The sequence below is a fragment of the Pungitius pungitius genome, chromosome 1, assembly GCF_949316345.1.
Source record: "Pungitius pungitius chromosome 1, fPunPun2.1, whole genome shotgun sequence".
Taxonomy (NCBI): Eukaryota; Metazoa; Chordata; class Actinopteri; order Perciformes; family Gasterosteidae; genus Pungitius; species Pungitius pungitius.
This window is the reverse complement of record NC_084900.1, coordinates 22,430,085-22,452,561: the sequence shown is the minus strand read 5'-3', so window position 1 is coordinate 22,452,561 and position 22,477 is coordinate 22,430,085. Positions and strand designations below refer to the sequence as shown.

At 45.0% G+C, this 22,477-nt stretch overlaps 1 protein-coding gene across 3 annotated transcripts; it reads right to left on the bottom strand.

Annotated features, from left to right (window-relative positions):
- Positions 1-254: 254 nt before the first annotated feature.
- On the bottom strand, positions 255-20,906 carry arfgef2 (ADP-ribosylation factor guanine nucleotide-exchange factor 2 (brefeldin A-inhibited)). Of its 3 annotated transcripts, XM_037477949.2 has the most exons (39): positions 20,554-20,906; positions 18,939-18,969; positions 18,506-18,629; positions 17,845-17,991; positions 17,043-17,222; positions 16,490-16,787; positions 16,177-16,332; positions 15,898-16,022; positions 15,186-15,319; positions 14,392-14,626; positions 14,161-14,260; positions 13,367-13,506; positions 13,146-13,254; positions 12,869-13,058; positions 12,604-12,715; positions 12,306-12,511; positions 12,103-12,187; positions 10,915-11,086; positions 10,665-10,816; positions 10,379-10,507; positions 10,114-10,272; positions 9,489-9,636; positions 9,122-9,218; positions 9,000-9,040; positions 8,758-8,927; positions 8,182-8,333; positions 7,871-8,043; positions 7,340-7,500; positions 7,108-7,238; positions 6,333-6,462; positions 6,025-6,160; positions 5,645-5,783; positions 5,353-5,410; positions 5,077-5,185; positions 4,809-4,948; positions 4,474-4,651; positions 3,237-3,375; positions 2,611-2,728; positions 255-1,865 (listed from the first exon to the last, which is right to left on the bottom strand). In XM_037477949.2, the coding sequence occupies exons 1-39, from the start codon at positions 20,717-20,719 to the stop codon at positions 1,701-1,703; spliced, it is 5,535 nt and encodes a 1,844-aa protein (XP_037333846.2). In that variant the 5' UTR covers positions 20,720-20,906; the 3' UTR covers positions 255-1,700. The 3 variants fall into 3 exon arrangements, with proteins under 3 accessions (XP_037333846.2, XP_062419199.1, XP_037333847.2); XM_062563215.1 differs by lacking the exon at positions 16,177-16,332 and having other exon boundaries at positions 15,898-16,040; XM_037477950.2 differs by lacking the exon at positions 16,177-16,332.
- Between the last annotated feature and the right edge of the window lie 1,571 nt (positions 20,907-22,477).

Sequence of the window (22,477 nt, the reverse complement as noted above, 5' to 3'; positions counted from 1 at the left end):
AATAAGATTGATATGGAAAAACACCTAAATGGGTTCTAAACTATTTCAAAGCTCTGTAGGTCGGTAAAACCCAGCACTTTGAAAACATGCAGGACTAAAACTGTTGTTAGTGCCCTTAAGCAAGCCGGATAAGCACAGGTGTAACATTACATCTAATGACGGCAATTGCAAGAACAAGCTATACGGGCGTGTATGCACAGAACCACACCCACATAAACTGGGGCGAAATTGAAGGCATTTAAGATAAGTCAATAGAGTGGATCACAATTCAGGTTTATTGATTATTTCACCAAATGTTTGGAAGATTACATTACAATATTATGTATAGATCCGTATAGCACTTTCATTTCTATGTATCTTACATTGAAAACTTTACAGTCTTCTTTTCCCATTTACTGTATGTATACATATATATATATATATATATTATTTCCCTATCTTTAGGGAAAAAAGTAGACATCCGTAGTTGCGAGGGGAGGAATGCTTCTCAAAACATATTTTTAAATGCACTTTAAAAAATTACATCCTTACATCCTTTTTTTTTTAAAAGGCATGGAATAAACTAGAAAGGGTCCAGAGATTGCATCTCTGTAGGTGCAAGTTTTGGTTTCCGCTTCTGAACCGCTCTGTGGTTTAACGCAATACAACACTGAAGGGTGTCTTAACCATCTGGAGCCAGTTGATACACTGCGATGTGGTAATACATGAGCCAACGTTGAGCAACAGGCGTGGAAAAGAGCTAAGGAAATAGACGACCCCCTGTGTCAGCGCCTGACAGGTAAGAGGAGGAGTTTAGGAGCCAGTTATGGATCTAAAGCAAGGAGTTAAGTCCTTTGGAGGCTCACTGGGCCAATGGAAAAGGAATGCACGGCAGAGGGAAATAGTTTGTCTTTCAAACCAACCTTTCATTGTAAACCAGAAATGATCCTCAACAAATAATCATGAAACAAATTAAACCAAGTGAGTCAATAGAGTGAACAAAATAAATAAGTAAAGTGTCATTGACAAATTCTAAAGATGACAGGACGGCTGTGTCACAGAAAGCCGAGATGGACAAAGGATCTTTGATAGTGTTGTAAGATGCAGATTTGTGTCACCAGCATTTGAGCCCTGTCGGTCTCCTAAAAATTTGAATAACAGAGGGAACACAAACAAAGTGACAAACATTTGATACATTAATCACAACATATTTTGATTAGATCACCAAACTTACATTAAGGGACACTGATGAGTCGTCGTTTTCCAACAGGCACAGATGGCCGAGAGATTTTTTGCAAAGCCGCAAATGTCAGCGTATTCACCAGTATCGTTCATTTGCACTTAGCATCTACTTAGACTTCTTTTGCAAGTATTTAAAACAAGGAAAGAAAAGTCAAAATCAGATACAATATCAATAAATTATTTGTTTGTTTGAGTGCCAGGGGGATGAATGACAACAGCCAGAAGAGGGTGCCGGTCACAGTGCTGCTGATCCTCGAGAGAAAGAAGGGAGGAAGGCCCACGCCTTCTCGGCAAGCTGAGTGCAGTAGAAAGGCTGAACACTTAACTGAGGGCCAAGAGCTACGGACTGTCGTCCAACCTCTCTAAATTGCTTACAGTCCAAAACAAGGGGGAGTTTTCCACCTGGTATCAACGCCGGCCCGCCATCAACCCCTACTCCCCGCCCCCGGCTCCTTCCGTCGTCCGGCCACCCGCTCATTCTACGACGAAGGAGGCCGAACCGCTGTCCCCTCGGGAGCTGCGATGCGGAAGACGGAGCCGATGCGCAGGAAGAAGCGCCTGAGGACGGCCCGCAGCTCGGGGATCAGGTCAAACTGCATCATTTCACACAGGTGGGGGTAGTAGCAGGAAGCATGGGGCTTGAACTGGAGAACAGGTGAAGAGACACAAATTGGCACCGCAATTCCAACCAAGTGTATGTGCTTTGAAAGTCCATTTACAAAGAGATGCACACAAAACAGGTATATTCAGACAGACATTAAGTATTTTTTACGTAGTTCAAAGATAGTGTACAGGGAGGGGAGGGGTTGTGATGGCTCCGCTGGGAGGCCATCGAGTCACTGTGTACAAGTATTGTGCTGGGAGCCATTTCTTTCTTCACTAACGCATTTTTTTTTAACAGCTTGCTCAAAATTCATAACAAGAGTCCGGTGCCAACTAGTCCACTGATCTCATTTTCTGTTGACAGTGTTAAATGAGGTATTTGGGATTTTCTTCCCAAGGCTGGCTGCATGTAACCAACATACTACTGTTTCAGGACGCATGCTGGGTAATTGTCTGAGTCATTGGCTTCAATGAATCATCGGTGACTCACACAGTGAAAGACTCATGAGTGACAACTCATAATAGGGAATATTAAAAGGGGAATTTTTTGACCGCTGTTATCGTTAACTAATGGACAATTATCAACTCCCCATAGTATATGTTGTCAGATTTTACTACAGCATTTATGATCCAGAAGTCCTGAAGCATTCTTGCTCTGCATGGATTCTTTCCAGACAAACAACCTCTGCATAGCTAACGTAGCAGCTACAGGACTCATGCTAACAACCTCCCTGCCGGGCTACAGCTCACCCAAAATGAGGAAAACTCAAGAAAAGGAAAACCTGCCTTTTCATCGGGCAGCCGTAGCGTCCTGGTGAGCAGCAGCATCAGCAGGCTGTTCCAAGCCTCCCTGTGGCTCTCTGAGGTCAGACCGATGAAGTAGGCCAGAGCTTCACTACACACCCTGAGAGAGACCACACAGACGATTACAACAAACACACCTGGGACCACTAGAGTCTAACTACATATATTAATTATATGTACTAATTATATGTATATATTAACTACAGTTATTATACAAGAGCAGGCCAAGGCTTCACGTTTTGTAAAGCACCTAAAGCAGTTATTTAATGGTGAACAACACACATATGTACTTGTAATACACAAGTCAACTCAGTGGTGGAGTTGCTCAAGGTGATTTGTCCCAGGCTCTGGGATACCAATACATTCTACCACACACACTCTCTCTTTGTTGGCATTATATTACTTCTCTTTCTTTTTAGGAATTCAGAACAATGTCATTTTTGCCTCAAACTGTAGAACACACACCAGCCATGCGTCAAAACAGCTAAACCAACACACAACAAAACACTAGTGCTGCTCTTTTGATGACATGTCTATGACGGTGTATCTTTCTTATTGGCATAGAGTCACACAAAAGGACCCAAACCGATGCCGTCGGTTGTACTCACAGTAGCAGGCGGGTCTGGATGTCCGGCCATGAATCCTGCAGCTGAATGTCGGAGTACATCCTGAACAAGATCCTCAGGCTGCATGCGAGACTACTGGTCTCCTGCTTCAGCAAGTTGGGTTTAGATTTCCCCTTAAAGCCTGAGGGCAAAAAGAGACTGATCAACAAATCAGCTTGTATGAAAATCTAAAATCAAATCAAAAATGATGGTGTTTTCAAAAGCTCCTTACTCAAATGATAATGTATCTTCTGTAAAAACTGACCAAGGTAAACCAATAGAGATAGTCACCAATTATAAATACTTAGGTGTTCTTTTAGATAGGGAGCTCTCTTTTAAATTACATATTGAAAACCTGGTAAAAAACTAGGATTAAGGCTTGGCTTCTTTTACAGAAATCGCTTGGGTTTCTCTTTGAGAGCGCGTAAACTGCTTGTCTCGTCAACTTTTTTACCGTTAGTCGACTATGGAGATGTGCTGTATATGTGTGCTTCGTCCAAAAGCCTAGCAGCTCTGGACACTGTATATCACAGTGCACTGAGGTTTTTCACTGGCTGTGGTCGCCTCACACATCACTGTCAGCTTTATATGACGTCTGGGTGGCCATCTTTGAGCACTCTGAGAGAAACTCACTGGTTGTCCTTGATCTACAAGGCTCTCCTCGGTATGGTCCCGTCTTATCTATGTTCACTCCTCCGTGGAGCAGAAAACCGGTACGCTTTAAGGTCCAGCGACATTTACTGCCTGAACATTCCACGAGAGCGGACTGAATTGGGGAAAAAAGCATTCAGTTTTTACTCCCCATCAACATGGAACAATCTCCAGGCTGAACTGAAATTGTCTCAACTTGTATCTTTTAATGTTTCCGACGTCTCCAAATGGACAGACAACAAAAATCTATTGAACGATGCCTCTGCTTTTGACCATTTTTTTCTTTGTATTTTAGTTTTTCAACTTAATTTGTATTGTGGTTTTACTCATGTCATGTATATGTATTTTATGGCTGTTTTGTAACAACGTGTGCTGCTGCCTTCTTGGCCAGGTCGCCCTTGAAAATGAGATCTCGATCTCAATGGGTTAAATAAAAAAAAAGTTAACTAAAAGGTTAAATAAATAAATAAAAAATCTGGCTTCGGTTGAAGACCCTGCAAAGCTGTCACAATAGACATCACTCATTAGAGCTTTCTTCAAAAACATTCCACTGTACATCACATACAGAGGACTTTTCCTTGCTATTTACCAGCCCTCCAGAGTGCTGTCCTCTGCTCGTTGTTGGAGTTAAAGTCCTTAGCGAATGTGTGTGACTCCAGGAGACAGTCGAGCAGCTTGAAGAGGTGTGCAGAGGTCATGTGCCTGTACATGCCTTTTTCAGAGCCAGCCTGGCCTCCCTCAGCTTCCGACTCCTCCAGAGTGTCCCGCTGATGGCAGGAGAGTGTCAGACAACTTTAAATACGTATATCCCAACATTTTAGATGACAGAGTTCAAGTTTTTTGTTGGTGTGAGAAATATGAGCTTTTGCTTTCTCCAACAAAAAGGGCAGTTTTACAATTCTTCCTACTAGTTGGTGTACTCACCTGTGCAGCAGCCATGTTCTCAGCATCCTCCTTCTTACTTGTTGCAGGGTAAAACACAATGTTGTCTATGGTCTGGATAAGTTCAAGCTGCACGACGCATTTAATCAGCAGTCCTGCAAACAGCTTCTGATCCGAAACTCCTTTAGAACAAAAAAAAAAAAGAAAAGTGGTGCAAACATTGAGAGTAGAACTCACTTTCTAAAAGGAAAATATGCAGCAAGGACAGGTTTTGACACAATGGACTTGTGTGCGCATGCTGCATACTCACTGGCATTGGACTTGCCCTTCCAGGTGTCGTCGCTGGACATCTGGCTGTGTCCTCTCTCAGACAGAGCTCTGTCGTAGCTGCTCTGGGACTGAGTATCGAAATCGGCATCCTGGAGACAAATGTTGTGATCAACTGCAGGTTAGTTTCCTCCTTGTGGCAGCGTGAGAGGGTTGGTAGGAAACATAACAGTACTCTCGATGGCAGAAAGCAGCAGATCATGTTTCAAAGTGTGAAGCGTCTGCTGTAATTATTGACTGTATTGATTTGTTTGCTTACAAAATGCTTGCCATCTGCAGCTTCGTCTTCCTGTCCAGACGGTCGCCATGTCAACAAACTGAAGAGCAAACAATGGCAGATCAGGCATGAGCAGTTGTGACAACTTATATCACGTCACAGAAGCACAATCTTTACAATGTTCACATTCTCTGGCTAGACAACGACGTTGTGTCTTTAAAAAACAAAACAAAAAGGAAACCATTACTCCGACAACTGTCTGGATGAACGCTTTGATTAAGACGTTGCAGTGAAGTTGCCTTTACCTTTCTGTAGCGATTGGTTCAATACTTACGCGTGAGGGCTGGTGTTCTGGAAGATCTCCAGCATGCAGGAGCAGGTGATGTTCCAGACCTCGGGGCTGAACTTCTCCCCGTTCAGGATGACCAGATTCTCCAGACAGTTGGTCCCTGACCGAGCCAGCTGCTCGTTGTCTGTTAAAGAAATGTCAGTGACTTCTGTGCACGTCTGAGTTTTGGACACCCGAGTCCTGCTACAGTGGCTGAATGTTTGGATTGTGATAAACGGACATGGACAGATTTTCTAACTAACACAAGTTGCATGTAACTGCATGGAGGACGGAGGCATCAGTGGAATCAGACCTCAGCATAGTGTGTGTTACCCATCAGCCTTTTCCGTGCAGATGAGTCAGTCTGAATGGATGTGAACACCCACCTTGCCTGACACACCACTGTAGCTGCGTGAAAATGTCAGCCAGCAGGATTTCACTGAGAGGCTCATAGAACTGGGTGAAGACGTCACAGATGGCGTACAGAGCGTGGTTACACGTCGTCGTCATCCACTCGGTTTTCTGTAGACAAAATAAGCCACGGTTTTAAAAATAAATGTCACCCTTTTCCTTCATGAAAAAAAAGTGTTCTGCCGCCAAATCCCAAAAGAGGATATCCTTCAGATATCCAAGTGACTCGTCGAGACATTAAACAACTGTGGGCCGTGCCGTCCTGCTACCAGCGACCTCTGACCTCTGTCTGCTGCTCAGGGAGCTTCATGTTGTCAAAGATGCGGAAGACGATTCTGAAGAGGTCGTGCCACCAATGCTTCTCAAAGGTGTGGCCGTAGCTCTTCATGATCTCGAACATGACTGTGAGACCTCTGTCAGAGGCAAAGACAAATGGTTCACGCAAGTGTTGTCACTTCATAGAACCAAAGAGGACCAAACATAGCACAATATAGCCTCATCATGGACAATTGGAGACTGGAAGTGGCGGTAAAAAGTGCTCCTTTAGTGGAAGTAAGCTGACTGAGTAATGACCCAAAAGGACTACATTGTTCAGACACTGCAATGTAGTCCCTAAAGAGTGAACATACTTAAATTAATCACTTAACCACAGACAAATACAAAATATGGTGCAGGAAGTAAATTACCAGGGATGCCTTTCGATTGATACCTTGCTACATTTTTCCCTACTCCATTTCCCCCCTGCTGGTTTACATATTGCCAATAGGGTTAATAAACCAAAAACAATAAATCTGAAAGACCTGCAAGTCTGTATGCAAAAGGAGCTAAGCGGACTTTGTTGTTGTCATGATAGAAATGTTATTTTTACTTGTGTGTTCAAATTATCCAGACAGGTTTTAATTTGTACATGTTTTTATAATAAATCATCTTTTGTTTGTTTGGCCGGGGGAAGGCAAAGTACAAGCAACCGGGGGGTGGATGTCTTACAGGGCACCTTACTGTAGCTCAAGTTGCATAAAACCCAAACTACTCGCCACAGTGAAATTACTTTTAATTACCTTGTCCGGACGTCCAGCTTGCACCGGTTGATGATACAAGAGAGCTCAAACAGAATGGGAAACCAGCCACGAACCCAAACCCGATCACCAGGGGCAACATTCATGTCGTCACTGGTGTATTCCCTCAGGGCCTGACAGGGACACATTAAGTGTAATGGTACATAATAAGCTGAAAGAAATCACCCACACGTTACAACATTACATCAATGAAGACACAGTTGGCCGCTCCCACCTGTGGCCTTTCAGAGACGTATTTAGCACAGTGTCGTATGAGTCTGATGGCCTCCATGCTGGTGTCAGGAAAAGCTGCGTTGCAGACAAACTCTGACAAGCACTTCACTGCATCTTGGAACGAATCGATAGCAGCTGCAAAGTGCTCCTGGAAGGTGTTCACTGAGGGGAGAGCGATGACAGAGGGAACAAAGATATGAAAAAAAGACTCATGTGATTGGTTCATGAGATCTTTAAAAAAAAAATACTCTATGAATTTAGATGTAGTAAATCTTTTTTGTATTTCCATTGCCTCAATTGATTGTAACGAGACCGTACCGGATTTTATCGACTACCTAGGAATCCCTGCGGACCAATATAAATGTATAGTATCATGAACCCCACACACACACACACATTAACGGTGTCCTGTGTAATAATAACAAGGATTTTCTGAATTCTTCATCCCGTCATCGATGCTCACATTCTTACAACGGCTTAAGTAGGACAAAGGAGCAGGCAGCCATGTGGTGAGCGGTGCAGTTATACTCACTGACAATGTGGCCAGTGGTCTGGAAGGCCAGCTCCACGATGGTCTCATCGTGGTCAGAGGCTGCCTGGTGAAACACCGAGAAGATGTTCTTCCAACCTGAACGGATGTTAGCCGCCTGGGAGTTGACCATCTGAGCCACACACCTGATCACCATGTCTCTGATAGTGGGGGATCTGGGAAGAGGCCGTTGGTGTTATCTATTGTACACAAACCATTTTCTGCCCACTGTACGGAATCATTTCCACTCTTACGTAGCGTGTAGATACAAAGACTACCAGTGTCATCCATATCATTTATATATAATATATCACCTATTCTTCTTCATGATGTGCTCAAAAGGCCTGAGAAAGTCCTTCTGGAAGCGGAAGTTGGCCAGCTCGCCTTTCTCCAAGAACTTCATGGAGAGCTGCCTCAATGAGTCCACAGCAAAGATGGCTACGTCCTCATTGGGGTTACAGCCCACCTAGAGGAAGACACGACATGAGCTGGGTTTCCCTTTCCCGTTTGGTCAATGTGTACCATATACCCCAATTTAAGTGAACATTAATTGATTACTTGCTTTTTACCAATTATGGGAAGCAAACTGTAAAAACAGACAATTTGATTACGTTATAAAGTAGATAATAGAAAAGGTAGCATTTAAATAGTAGCATTTATTTGCTGTAAAGAATAATTACTCAGTGATCTAAAATACCTTTACTCATCGCCGTAGTTGCGACCTGCTAATCACAAGGTACCCCATTCATTCCATAAACTCATGTCTACAATGTTTACTGTGGAAATAATACTAGACTAATTTCCTCAAAGGCTTCTATACAATAAGAAGTATTTGGCTGAGATCGCAGCATTGGCTTCACTCACACTCTGCAAATCCTAAATCCACTGACCTTGTTGAAGTGGTCTCCTATGACCTGCCAAATTCGAGACCACTGCAGCCTGATCCGGTTCATGTTGTAGTAGGAGATTTCCACAATCTTTTGCAAGCTGAACATTCTCGCCTGGTGTACCGAGGCCAGCTCATCCATGGACACGGCGCACAGCCACCGCACAAAGTCAACTGGAAACAGTTAAAACATGCCATGAAACTTCTCTCTTTGTGACGTACAAAGACTTTGGACGCAACACTTACCGATCGCATTTCCATCTAGTCTGGTGGAACCAGTGAATATCCTGCAAATATTAAGCAGCTTTAGCAATTCATCACAAAGGGCAGCATATAAATCCATTTATTGTGTTAATATATTCTTTCACCTGTCCACAGCTACCACCACACTCTGAGAGCTGGTCTCTCCTACAGACTCCTGGATGTGAGCCATCTGTCTCTTGTCCTGACTTCCTACCAGGTTACCTGCAAACATCAAACACAAGTTAATGCGCACACACACGCACACGCACACGCACACGCACACACACACGCACACACACACGCACACACACACGCACACGCACACACACACGCACACACACACGCACGCACACGCGCACACGCGCACGCGCACGCATACGCACACGCACACGCTGCTGTTGATTTCCTTAAGAACAACCTTGTTTCATCAAACAATGGGTGTTTTGGAGTTGATGTTGGCAGGTGGCATCAGTAAAGTCTACATCTCCTTACCGAGGCCCAGAGGCATGAACTCCTCTGTGCCGGTGGGTAATCCTCTGATGCCGGCCTCCTTTTCCCGGACCACGCCTGAGATGTAGCGTGTCTTTACCCCTGTGCCAATCAACTGGGCGAGCTCCAGCTGACTGATGCACCTCAAGATCTACAAAAAAAAAAAAACTTTTAGCGGGTTGTATGTTTTATTTTTAAAGCTTAAATCGTCATTTTAATTAATTTAAAATGCAAAAAAACTTGATCTCAAACGAATGAGTTTGTATCTTATCTCAAATGAGTGTCATTATCTTATTTTGAAAGCAAGTCAATTTTTTTAAAGAGTACAATTTTGAGACGGCCCAATTAAGTCGCAAAATGTTATTTATTACTACTTTAGTTATTTTAGCACTACTTGCTAGTTGTTGCAAGCAAATAATATAAGCTACTAAACTGTAAAATGTAAATATGGCTGTAAAAGAAGAAAAAAAAACAATCGATATATATCTAACATCTAACTAAACACTGGCAAGCGACAATATACATATATACACGCGTGTACATACATATATATATATATATATATATATATATATTTGGTATTGTGACATCCATAACCCTCTTGCTGCTACTGTTGGTGGCGACTCACCTCATGCCAGGAGTTGCCCAGGTAGTTCCCGTCGGTGTGGGCCACAGTGATCAGGGTCTTGATGGTGTCAATGTTCTTCTGTTTCATCTCGGTGATGCTGGAACTAGCCGTCAGCAGGGTGAATCTGGCCAGGGCTTGGACATAGGCGTCTCGCTCCAACTACAGACAGGAACGCCAGTTATTACACAGCCGTACTTTCACGCTGTGTTAAAAACCAAGAACACTGAACCGATGCAAGGATAAAACCCATGGAAGATCAACAGACCTGCATGTTGAAGATGCTGGCGATTCTGATGGCACATCGAATGCCCTCCAGACACAGTGAGGCCACCTCTGGGTCGTCACAGTCCTGCAGTCCCACGCTGAACGCTGCCAGCAAGGGGGTCCATGCCAGCTACGACACACAGAAAGGATAGGCATAGCGACATTTCATTATACATATATATACACACACACACACAAACATACACCTTCACGGATTGTTTCGTTGTCTCTCTGGATGGAATTGGCATGCTACAGCTCAAAAACTGCATCAGTCTAATCCGTAGTACCTTGAACATGGGTCTGACATGCTCCAGATGTGTAGCGCTGAAGAAGGGGGCCTGAGCGTGGCTGACTGCCTCCATCAGAGCTTTAGCGGTCTTGGCCATTTGCTCCATCTCCACGTTGTACAGCAGCCGCCGCTGTTTCTCACTGGCTACACCTGGAGAAGAGGACATGAGAGTCAGAAAGCCCACCAAAGAGGAAGCGTTCTTGTTTCAGCGAGTAATCCTGATGGACAGAAGGGAGACAAGTACTCACTCTGCTTGGTGGACTTTGGGGTGATGGAGAACTCTTTGCTCTCTTTCATGGCAATCTTCTTGCCTGCAATCTCATCGTAAATGGAAGACAGATACTCCTCGGGGAGGTCCTTGCTGTCGTTGATGCCGCGATTCATCTTGATGTACTGCTCTTTTGTCATCTTGTTCTTTACCTACATAAATGGAGGACATTGAGAGAGGCAGTTAGAGGTCAGTTGACCGATTTGCTGCATGATGCACAAATGAAAAGGTGATGTGGGGGAATTTCAAAGTTTGTTTACTTCTTAAGACTAGATCAATTTCTGTCAACTTAGAAATATACTTATATAACAGAGCAAGGTGATGACTATTACAGAATGTAGTATTAAGTAGAATTCATCTTTTAATGTACTGCTACAGCTGTAAATCAGGTTATGTCTCTGTCTGATATGGTCTCTCTCCCACTTCCCCCACTGTGCGCCATATTTCACACCTTTTCCTAGACTTTAAATTTCAGATACAATTTCCTCTGTCGTGGCTTCCTGTCAGCAGCGATAAAAATAGAAATGGGTAAGGGCATGCTGTCCACACACAGGACTCTGCTGAAGAAACCCAGACTCACACAGCAGAAATGTTGAGCCATGTCAGGCCGGAATGCAAAGCAACACGGAGATGCAAGCAAGCACTGCTCAACTAATACGTTTTACCTGGCGGTTGGAGTGTCATAAAATAGACTTTCCGGAGTAGTGAAATCTGTTACATGGAGTGTTAAACTACATTGTTTTGGTTTCTGATAAGCCTGAAATAGCTCACATGTTTTACTCAAAGACTTCCAGCGTTGTATTTCATCTAGCCAGTAAATGAAATTAGTCTGATGTCTACTGTTTATACAGATGAGATTAAATGGCTTACTGCTGTAAATAGTCTGGACAGTCTCTTTATTGCTTTGGTTTGGCAGGGGAAGATGAGAACGTGCACCACTGCCTCATGTGCTAAGGCAAAAAAGTTGTTCCGGTTTCTTCTTTAATTTCTACATGCACTCTAAACACAAGGTAGATGTTTTGAACATAAGCAAGTAATTAACATTGCTGTCAACACAATATAATTCTTAAATAAGACAGCCTTCCAGAGAGAGACGAGACACGCTTGCATACCGGATGATACAGTGGCCCATATATGGGGATGACAAGGGACAATCCAGCGTTCTCACCTGAGGACTGTGCAGGTCCGTGGTGAGCATAATGATGGAGTACGCCAGCACGTAGGCAGTGTCTGCACTGGCAAACAGGGTCTGTCTACAAAAGTGGACACATCAGTGAGTAGTTTGTTTGCTGTGTCATCAAACGCATACCTTCACGACAAGGAATAAAAGACCCTTTGACAAGAGGCAACACATTTTCAGCAAGAACTTACCCCTGGTTGCACTCCAAGTATCGAGCAGCAAACTTCTCCATCAGCCTGTCAATCTTCTGGGCCTCACCAGGCAGCCTGAAGCCTTCCAGGAACGCTCTGAGAGCCGAGACAAAGTCACGGCCGCAAAAGTCCAACTGGTCCACGTAGCAGTACATCGATTCTATGTTGAACTTGATGTTCTCGCCCAGGAACTCTCCCACCTGGGTCTGTGGAGGTCGAGGGAAAGCGGTTGGGGGGAGCCGGGGTGCTTTGCCTGCGATCACAGTGTGTATCATTTAAAATGAATGCAAGCCCTTACAGTGTCCAGTCGTTCCTCCTGATGTAAGAACTGGGCGATGTCCTCGGCTGCAGCACCCAGCATGCCCTGGTCCTGCAGGTACTGGATGCCTCGCTTTGGCTTCTTATTGAAACTGGGGAGAGGGAGCAGAGCAAAACAATCAATGCACATCTTCTCTGTACAAGACCAAAAAGTATTAAGTACAGCAGGTGAAAATATTCCACACTGTTCCATTGATAATCACCAATCCTGAGTAATATCCACTAGGTTGAGGAAAAGGGCTCACAGTTCGATGCCGTGCTCAATGATGTCCTTCTGCTGTTTGATAACCTCGTACTGCTCGGGATGGTCCGCCTGGGACAGCGCCATGCTGGAGGAGACTGTGGAGTCCAGAGAACTGACGCTGTCCCGACGTCCTGCCAGCAGCTCTGAGAGTTTCAGCTCTGCGCCGTCACTATCGGATGGATGCTCCTGGCCTGCAAACAAAAGACACATGCAACACATACATTTATACTCCTTCCTCCCCTCATGTGCCTTGCTCTCACTGCACACCACATACTTACCAAGGTTGGCTTGGAGGTTTGGATTGACATACATGTCTTTGCTCCACTCCACCATACATTTGAGGATGGACACCAGACATTCCAAACCCTTTTTACGTAGGCTCAGCTCCTGTGGATATTAAAGAATGTTTCGATTTTTTTACACATTAAAATAAATATAGAACAGAAACTGTTGATCATTACAATACACGACAAAAGGGACACTGAGCCCTCAAGTGTACCTGCAGGGGAGTCATGCCGAGCTCCTGGCCGCTCCTGCCCTGAGCGATCTTTGACAGGTCGCTGACAAGCCGCTCGAAGATGTTGGCTGCATTCAAGTCACAGTCGTAGTTCACGTAGATGTCAACCACGCACTGGGCATCTGAGGAGGGGGGAAGGGTACATTTCTCAAAATACAGCCGAGTGATAATGCCTCGTTGGCTAAAATGATCAGTAAATACTGTGAAGGGCAATAACAGCGCTGTGCATGCGACTAATTAGAACACATGAATGTGCATAAACTCTGGAAAAGTAGTCTTCTGAAAAAATGAGAACCAGCTTGAACCGGTTACATTCATGCACCTTGTTCGACGAATTGTGAAGGCAAAATTACAGTCTCTGAAAAAGCTCCAGTTTAGATCTAATGCTGTCAGGTTAAGATAAAAGCTGAAGCAGCACACATTTATAGAAATATATAGAGTAAATGCTCATGATGTTCCGCATGATCAAGATCACTGGTATTTGATTCTGTGTGAGCTCCATAAAGCATGAAACTCTGTCAATTGCTTGTGCAAATTGCAATGGAATACATTCGCTATCAGTAATGCACACACTGGTCTACTGTGACATTCCCAGTGTTTTCCCAGCAGTGGAACCATTTTTGGCGCATTTCCAGAGAATGCATGTCTATATAAAGCCATTGACATAGATGTCCCGAGTGTTTGAATGACAACATCTTGATGTATTTCAGGTCTGACCGGGCCTACGTCTAGTCCTGCTCGTCTTGTTTCTCAGTCATGCGCAAGTGAATTTCTACCTGCACAGATGCGTGTCAGTGTCTGGATAACCATCCACTTGTGCTCAAAGGAGCTGGTCGAGGTCTCCAGGATGGTCAGAAAAATCTCCCGGAAAAAGACCTGAGGCCAGGTGGACAGGAGAGATCAAGTATCAGTGTGACGAGTGGGTAAATTTCTCTCTGCCGCCTCAGGTGTGTTAGACAAACAAAGTCAGCACAGCAATGTCCGTCACTGTTACTCTGCATCCGTACCTCAATCTGCATCTTCAAGTGGACCTTGAAGTGAGAGAGCAAGGTGAGGAAGATTGCCAGCGAAAGCTCAAAGACCTCAGGCACAGAGGAGACGCCATTTTTGGACAGCGCCACGCACAGATACTGTTTGATGGCGTTGACAAACATCTCGTGAGTGCGAAACACCGGGCCGGCGCCTTGCAGCACGGAGAGCAGCAGCTGCAGGGACACAATCTTGGACCGCAGCTCGTGGGACCTGCAGAGGAGAGGGATTGTTGAACTGTAGATATGAAGGGAATAAACAAAGACACTGAGGAAGGCATAACCATGTATATAGCAACATGCTCAGTATATATATATATAAATGTGCCTCAATGAAGAGCATCGGGGGGAAACAAGATAAGCCAGTATTTACGTATTAACGTAAGACGACCAACTTCTTTGTGAGCCCGTGTCTTCTGGGCTCACCTTACTCTGGCCTAATGACACTGACGGGATGAGGGTCTAACATTACAGTAACTAGAGACGACTTGATGGAAAAGGGCAAGTTAACCTGTCGAGGCCGAGTTGAAGCCCTGTGCGTAAGCCAGAGGCAATTGTATCGTTTTTTGCTATCGGCGTATAAAAAGACTAAAGAGTACAGGCGTTGGTGATTAATATGCACGTTTCACTCAACAAGTGAAAATATTACACATTCGGATGCTATGAGAAACTTTGAAAAATATCCATGGTGTGATGAAAAAAGAAATGAGGCCGAAAGAGTTGATGGGAGCTAAAACATTTTACATAAGTTTGCATTAAAACAAAGCACTCACTTTGGGTCCGGAGGTCCTTCAGCCAGAGGCTTCATGGAGAGTTTGCACAGAGAGCGGAACACCAGAAAGGCATCTTTCTGCAGGATGTGGGAGAATCGGGCGGCACCGTGAGGTCCCTGCAGGGCCTCGGCATCCTGAGACGGAGGGAGACAGTCTTTTCTTTCTTGTTATGCAAACAACACAACATAAAAAACCTAAAAACAGCTGGAATTCATCTGGCCATTCTAATAGTAGCACTATTTTCCTTGTTCATTGGACTGGTACAAAATAACATTTCTTGTTGAGCGTTATGGGGTCACAGTGGATGGCTGGCTAGTTAGCCATCGCGGCGAGGCAGAGTGACTGTTACCCCCTGTGCTGCCGCTGGCCGCCAGTTAGCAAACTAGCTCCCTATAGAGTTCCACAATGCTATAATGGTTGCAGAAAATTAGCTTGACAAAGTTGCCACTTATTTACGCTGAGTGTGGATGAAACACTCCGCTTAATTTGATGCTTAAACCACCCCAATAATGCTGCCACAAGCACAAGCACTACTAATTTCTTTCTTTGTGGCATGACCAATTGCTAGTCAAAATGCTGCACCATCGGCCTGATAGCTTTTGTGATCCTTTGTGAAAATTTAAATATTATCGCTGCTGAAAGCCTCAAAAACATCTATACACACATTTTTATATTAGCATTTTGAACCTCTACTGCTGTGAACACTGCGCACCATTAAATCCGTGGAGGAAACAGAAGAGCGGTCTTCAAGGATGCCATTCATCTGCTGACCATCTGTTCTGACTTTGGGGGGAGTGGCTTCTGTCTCCTCGAGACGAGGGGCTGGGTGCTCACCTCCTGAAAGAGAACCAACAACTGAATTTGTTATGGTTGTGTTCCATGAAAAAAAAAAAACATTCGCCGACAAGTGTATGTGCATTTACCAGAACAAAAAGAGACTGAAGACATATACGAGTATAACAGATAAAAGCGTAGACGGGCGAGCTCGGACCTGTCCCACTGTTTGTCTCGGTCGGCGGTTGCTCTGCCTCCACCCCGTCTGACGTCGCCGACTCTTGCGGATTGGGACTGCTCTCTGATTCCACTTCCTCCGCAGGCTCAGCTCTTGTAGGAGATGTCTCCACACCTTCCTCTTCAAAAACGGGATCTAATGACAATAATTAACAGGAATGAAGATCCATAAAAATTGAAATAGCCATCATGTCAAAGCTTCACAATCTGCAGTTACACCTTCGGATTTAGAGGTAAAACTAAGATTTATTCAAACTACATAATTGAGCTCTAAACTGAAAGATGACACGTACCCGTTGATGGCGTGATGTGTTCCGCTCCTCCATTCAATGGAGCGTTGCAGCCCTCAGGTTCTCCATTGATGGATGGTGTGTCTGGCGCTGGGTCCTGCTCCAGGTCAGGGCCTGGAGGGGTGGGGCTAGTGGTAGCGAGGTCTGGAGAACTGGCTGCCGGGGAAGGCGAGCCCTGGGGCTCTGGTGTCGGTGTTCGGTCAGACCGGGGGGAACCAGACCTCTGATTACCTGGCACTGGGGATGGGTTCTGCTGGGGCAGACGCAGCCGGTCCTTCTCCAGCTCCTGAGCCTCCAGAGCCTGTGTGTGTGTGGGGGGGGGGGGGCAAGGAAAAGAGTTATTCTTTGTTTTATAAAGAATAAGGGAATTTGGGTGTCGGGACATTTGGAAGATTTTGGTGCAAATCAAATTGTTGTATATCATACATGTTATTCCTAAAGTCCAACTGCTGGATTTAAATCAGCCTGTGATTCCACATCATTTCAACTAAACATAAAATTCCAATCTCTAAAAATGGTTGGGTGGACACGCAGCGTTCACATGAAATGCACTGACGGCCTGGTTCTCCATGCGGGTGAAGATCACGTTGAGCATCTGTGTGAGAGTGGCTTTGGCCGTGGTCTGGTTGATGAGGTTGCGGCTGGCCAGGTAGATGTTGTAGCAGGTCCTGACGGTGAGGAGCACCGTGCCCTCGTGAATCTCTATGTGGGGGGAGGTCACCGCCGTCAGCAGGGCCTGGATGGAGGGAGAAGGAAGTCAGGGGTCACCAAGCAGGATGTCTTGTTTCAAAGACGCCGCCGCTGTAACTGCTGAGTCACCACTCGACTTCCCTATGTAGGGCGTGGAACTGGGCTACTGCATATCTGGTGCAGAGCTCAACGTTTCATTTTGATGTTACTCAGTCGGTACAAACACAAAATGACATTGGGCTCTCATTCAGTGGTCACTGGAAGACAAACATGGGGATTATGTGCTATTAAGTTTTGTCAACAGTGATAAAAAAAAAAAGAGCACTTCTCTCAGCAGGAGAGACTTTGCCCTTTCCAAACAGTCAGAATGTGTATTTCATTTAGAAAGATCATCACGCAGCAGGTAAGAATTGTACCAAAGACGCATACACAGTGCAGGTTATTGAGCCCAAAAAGGCACCAGGAAATGTGAATAAATGTGATCAACTAGTTACAACATATTACAGTCAGTGTAAATGCTGCAACAAATTCTGACGTGGCAATTCTTAGTGTTAGGATTACATGTTGGCATGAGCATATTTTTTACACCATTATTATATTAGTATAATTCTCCCACAAAGCCTTAAGGAAAAAACGGCAGATGTTCATCAGTAAGGCGCTACGCATACCTTGATGATCTGCAGCTGCACTCCCTCGTCTGTCTGCGGGCCCTGGAAGCAGTTACAGACGGTCTCCATCAGCCGGTCGATCAGCCTCTTGCCCGGTGTTCTCCCGTCCGGGGCATTGCCTGTGATGTGGCCATACGCGATCAGCTTCTACCGGGGGAGAGCAGCAGGGTGAGTGTGCGCTCAGAGTGCATTAGGGTCTTGTAGCATTCAAGCAGAGCGTGTTCAGGGTTAATTTCAGAGCTTGTGTTGCTTAATCATGAGTATGTGAGAACATTTTGGATCCCGTATTTGCCATAATGTAGCTATAATATGAACAATAATAAACAATATTTTAAGAGCATCTTTCTATTCTAGATGCAAAGATTAAACAAAAAACTTTGCAGGTATGTACGATGTAATAGAAATGTCTGAATTCCTTTAAGAATGAATTTTAGTTTGAATAGTATAGAATAGAACACTGAATGTAGACTACTTAGTGGATTATAACCAATGCGACCCCACCAGCACTACTACGAAAGGCTGATGAGAATAAAAGACAGCTTGTTTGTGTGTGTGGAATGTAGACCAATTATTCCAGGTCAACATCAGGAGTGTCAAACAGGTGCAACAACATCCCCACCCCCCGAACACGTTGCATGCGTGCATGCATGCGTGCACTAACCTGCAGACAGTCCAAAGACGTGCTAACTATCCGGGGGGACTTTGACTGACAGGCCAACTCAAAGGGTAGCACGTATTTGTCCGCCTCGATGTAGTTGGCTCTCGGGGGGACCACTGTGCCATCCCTGCAGGGAACGAGGAGAGCAAACATACGTGTTAACTAAGCGCACATGGCTCATTGAGAGTTCAAATGGCAACTCCAGTAGATGACGTGAAATTATTAAATGAAATGAATGAAAATTATACAAATTAGCAGTTACAAAAGCAGCCAATCACCGTAGTCGTAACTCACAGTGAGCAGCTGGGGTCTACTGCACACCGCCTCAGGGCAAATCTTACCTCGTCTTCTTGCTTCGCATCACAAGAAAAAAATGTGCTGTGCGTTCATTCATTCATTCATTTATTGAAAACTGTGGGTCGTTAACAATACTTACTTTTGTTTTTCGAGCTCTGCCTTGATTTCATCTACGGAGGGAGACACAGGAGATTAAATGTTACTGGAGTCTGAACATTGACCCTTTCAGCTTACATTGGTGTGACATCATTTGACCCTGATCATTTGATCTGTGGTTTATGGGCCATTTATCAATCGGACTGTTGAAGTACACATCAAAGATCCCGCCATGTTTCATTGATAATCCCATTTGGTTCAACTAAACATATTGCGTCTTGCTCTTATTCTCTGCATCACCGCTTTAATCTGCTCTGCCACTAAAAAAAAATCTATTGCATTGATCCGTCCATAGCTGTACACACACTGCTCAGGTACTCAGTGTTGGAACCTAACAACAAAATAGTTTTTTTGGCCTCATCAACCACGCTATGGCAGACGCTAATGATCTTGAGGGGAAATTAGCTTGGGCAATACCCACCGCACTTGTAGTGGTGAATGTATGACTTGTCATAAAAATGTGTCTGCTCAGTTCCCCTCTCAGTGACTTAATGCTTGACCTAACTGAAGAATGGCATTGAAAACACCAAGGCTCTTTTTACGTTTGGTCTCCTGACTAAACTCTACTGCTTCACTTAACTCGCTTCGCTTAGCTCTCTTACACAGTGATTACTTCTTCTTTTTTTTTTTCAATCATGGGGGAAACCTATGCAAAAGCCTGCAATCCGCAGCAGGAAAACTCGTCATGCATGTGTCTGAAAACACCAGACAGTAAGTCAGTGGGACCATTTAACACACACAAATCAGCTGACAGCCAGTGTGAGGAGTCGGAAAGGAGCGCGTGTTCTACGGGCGTCATGAATAATAAGAGAGTCACAGAGTAGCTCTAACACACAGACCTGTTAGCCCACCTGTCATGTGGCATTGCAGTAAACTACATCTCCATAACGAAACACTACTTTCTGTTTCACCAACGCAACGGTGTCGGTACTCTACGAACTACTTGATTATGTGCTTTGTGTCACACGCTAATAACCAGTCTATAGCGGCAAGATATTGTTCAACTATCACAAAACTAATATGACAGGTGAAGGTGGCTGCCCGCAAATGGGTCAGGCATCTCGAGCTGAAATATAAACAGCAATATTAGAATGCGGTGACGAGCCTGGTGTGTGTGTGTGTGTGTGTAACAGTATCCGGGGCAGTGTTGAATGGAAAAAGCACGAGCGTCACAGTATCCTGTAGTTGGGTAGCATCCTGTGTCTGTGTGCAGGACTGGGCTGTCCGGCTAGGTGACAGGGCGACGTACAACACGGGGATTGGTCTGTTCGGTTGGCTAGCCTAGCCGCAACAAGCTAACCTGCGCTACCTTAGCTTGCTTGCCTGCCGACGTTGACAGCGGTGGAGTGAGGGCATGACGCAAGCACCGTAGAAGTATCAATACAATGTGAGAGCGATGCCCCGTACACATCACGCTGTATTGAAAGCGCCAATGGGACGCCACAGAGACGACGGCCGTTCAGATGCTAACGCTAGCGCTAGCTAAAACAAGACGTTAGCTCTCGCTCATCTCTCAAACGTACGAGACGTTTCAGTGCAGCCAGACACTCAACACGGGGCTCGCTAGAGAAACCGCACACGGAAGCAAACGCACTCACCCAGCGCCACCTGACAGGCTTTTCGCAGCTGGCTGTTCTGGCTCCTCTTCACCTCCTTGTCCGAGAGGATTTTCTCCAGCGCCCTGGACAGAAACATGCTCTTGGTTTTACTGCTTTCTGCCTTGGAGTGCTGCTGTGGTGGCCTGTGTTGTGGTCGCTGCTGCATCTCTCGGTGTCGTTAACCGCTTCTCTCTCAGGCCGTCATTCTCGGCCTGGCCCTGGCGAGCAAGCAGGTGACGAGGAAAGCTAACCAAAGCCACGCTAGCGGTGTCAGTCTAGTCGAGTCGCTACCTCAGCTCAGCGCCGCCATGCTGGTGACACGTCACGTCACGTGACTCCCAGCTGGGTTTTGACAACAGCACCCCGAGGATTAGGTTAACTCTCCGATGGGCCAAGTAGTTGGCATATTTACCGCACGGAACCTTAAACATGACATGCCATAAAGCCTTCATTGTGAAATATATCCGGTTACATTATTCGTAGGACCTCTAAACATTACGCGAGGGGACTCATAGTTTTCAGTTTTTCACCGCTGTGACGAATCAAGCGCTCCCAATTAGATTCAATGCTGTTAGCAGATGGCAGTAAAACATTACAACGAACATCAAATCTTAGTTAATACGCTTAACCCCATGTTCTAACGAGGAATACGTGCATCACTATAATTGTAAGATCTATGTTTGATATTAGTTCGTTTCGTTCTCAATCATGAATTGCATCTAATGAATCTCCATGTTTGCTTATTTCGATTATGTCTGAAAATATATTTAGATTAAACCCTAACACCTAACCCTAAAGGAACAACTACAAAACGTAAAGTGTCAGCATGCACCGGTGTTACACCGAAATCTGTGACCCATCAGAAACTGTGACCGCAGAGGGCACTGTTTCACATCGTCTGTTCGTGCGTGCTAGACAATGGAGGGCGAAGAAGAGCGACACAAACGGCGTAAACGTTAATACATTACGTCCACGGATGAAAGCATCATATTGTAGCGTTAAGAAAAGAAAGTACAAAATATTTAATGGACCAGCACATTGGCTAAGTTGTCAGAATGTGTGACCCCACTGTAACTGCTTAATAAAGGAGTTAAACTTAAATATTGTTTGGGGTTGTTAATTCATCTCTTCACATTACTCTGGAAACATATTTTCTTATTTGGAGTCTTCACAGAGCCAGTACCTCAGAGGTCACCATATCTGACAAGTAGCAGCCGTCTGAATGTGTGACCATGAGGCTAATTGCAGAGGTGTGGACTCGAGTCATGTGACTTGGACTCGAGTCAGACTCGAGTCATGAATTTGATGACTTGAGACTCGACTCGACAAAACGTACAAAGACTTGCAACTCGACTTGGACTTGAATACCGATGACTCGTGACTTGACTTGGACTCGAGCCTTTTGACTCGAGAAGACTTGCTACTTCCCATGAAAACTGCGGGAAAACATTTTCACACCACCGCGCCGCTCTGTTTATCTGCATCTGTCAAAAAATTATGCGCCACCTGTATGCAGAGAGCGCGCGCTGCCTGCATGACATCCAATCACTGCAGTCCATTTGACCGTATCAATGAGACAGCTCGTTCATGCTTACAAAAATCGGGATTTTTGAACCCGGATTCAGACTCCGATGGAAATCCTCGCCAACATTATGTCAACGTCCGTTTTAAAGTAGTGTAATGAGCTGAGTTAAAGTTATTAGTTAATCAGTTATGCAGATGTTGCATGTGTTCACGTTATGCTCTGTTACCAGCTGTAGTTACGCGAGACAACCCGAGTTTTGGGGGGCCGTGTATGCGGAAGTGTTCGTTCGGCGTGGTGACGGCCAACAGTGACCGAAGTTGAGTTGTTTTATATAAATAAATGCAGCGGAGTTGCAAGCCAGTCATCGCCTCCTTATTTACGCTGCAGCATTGGGGTGAG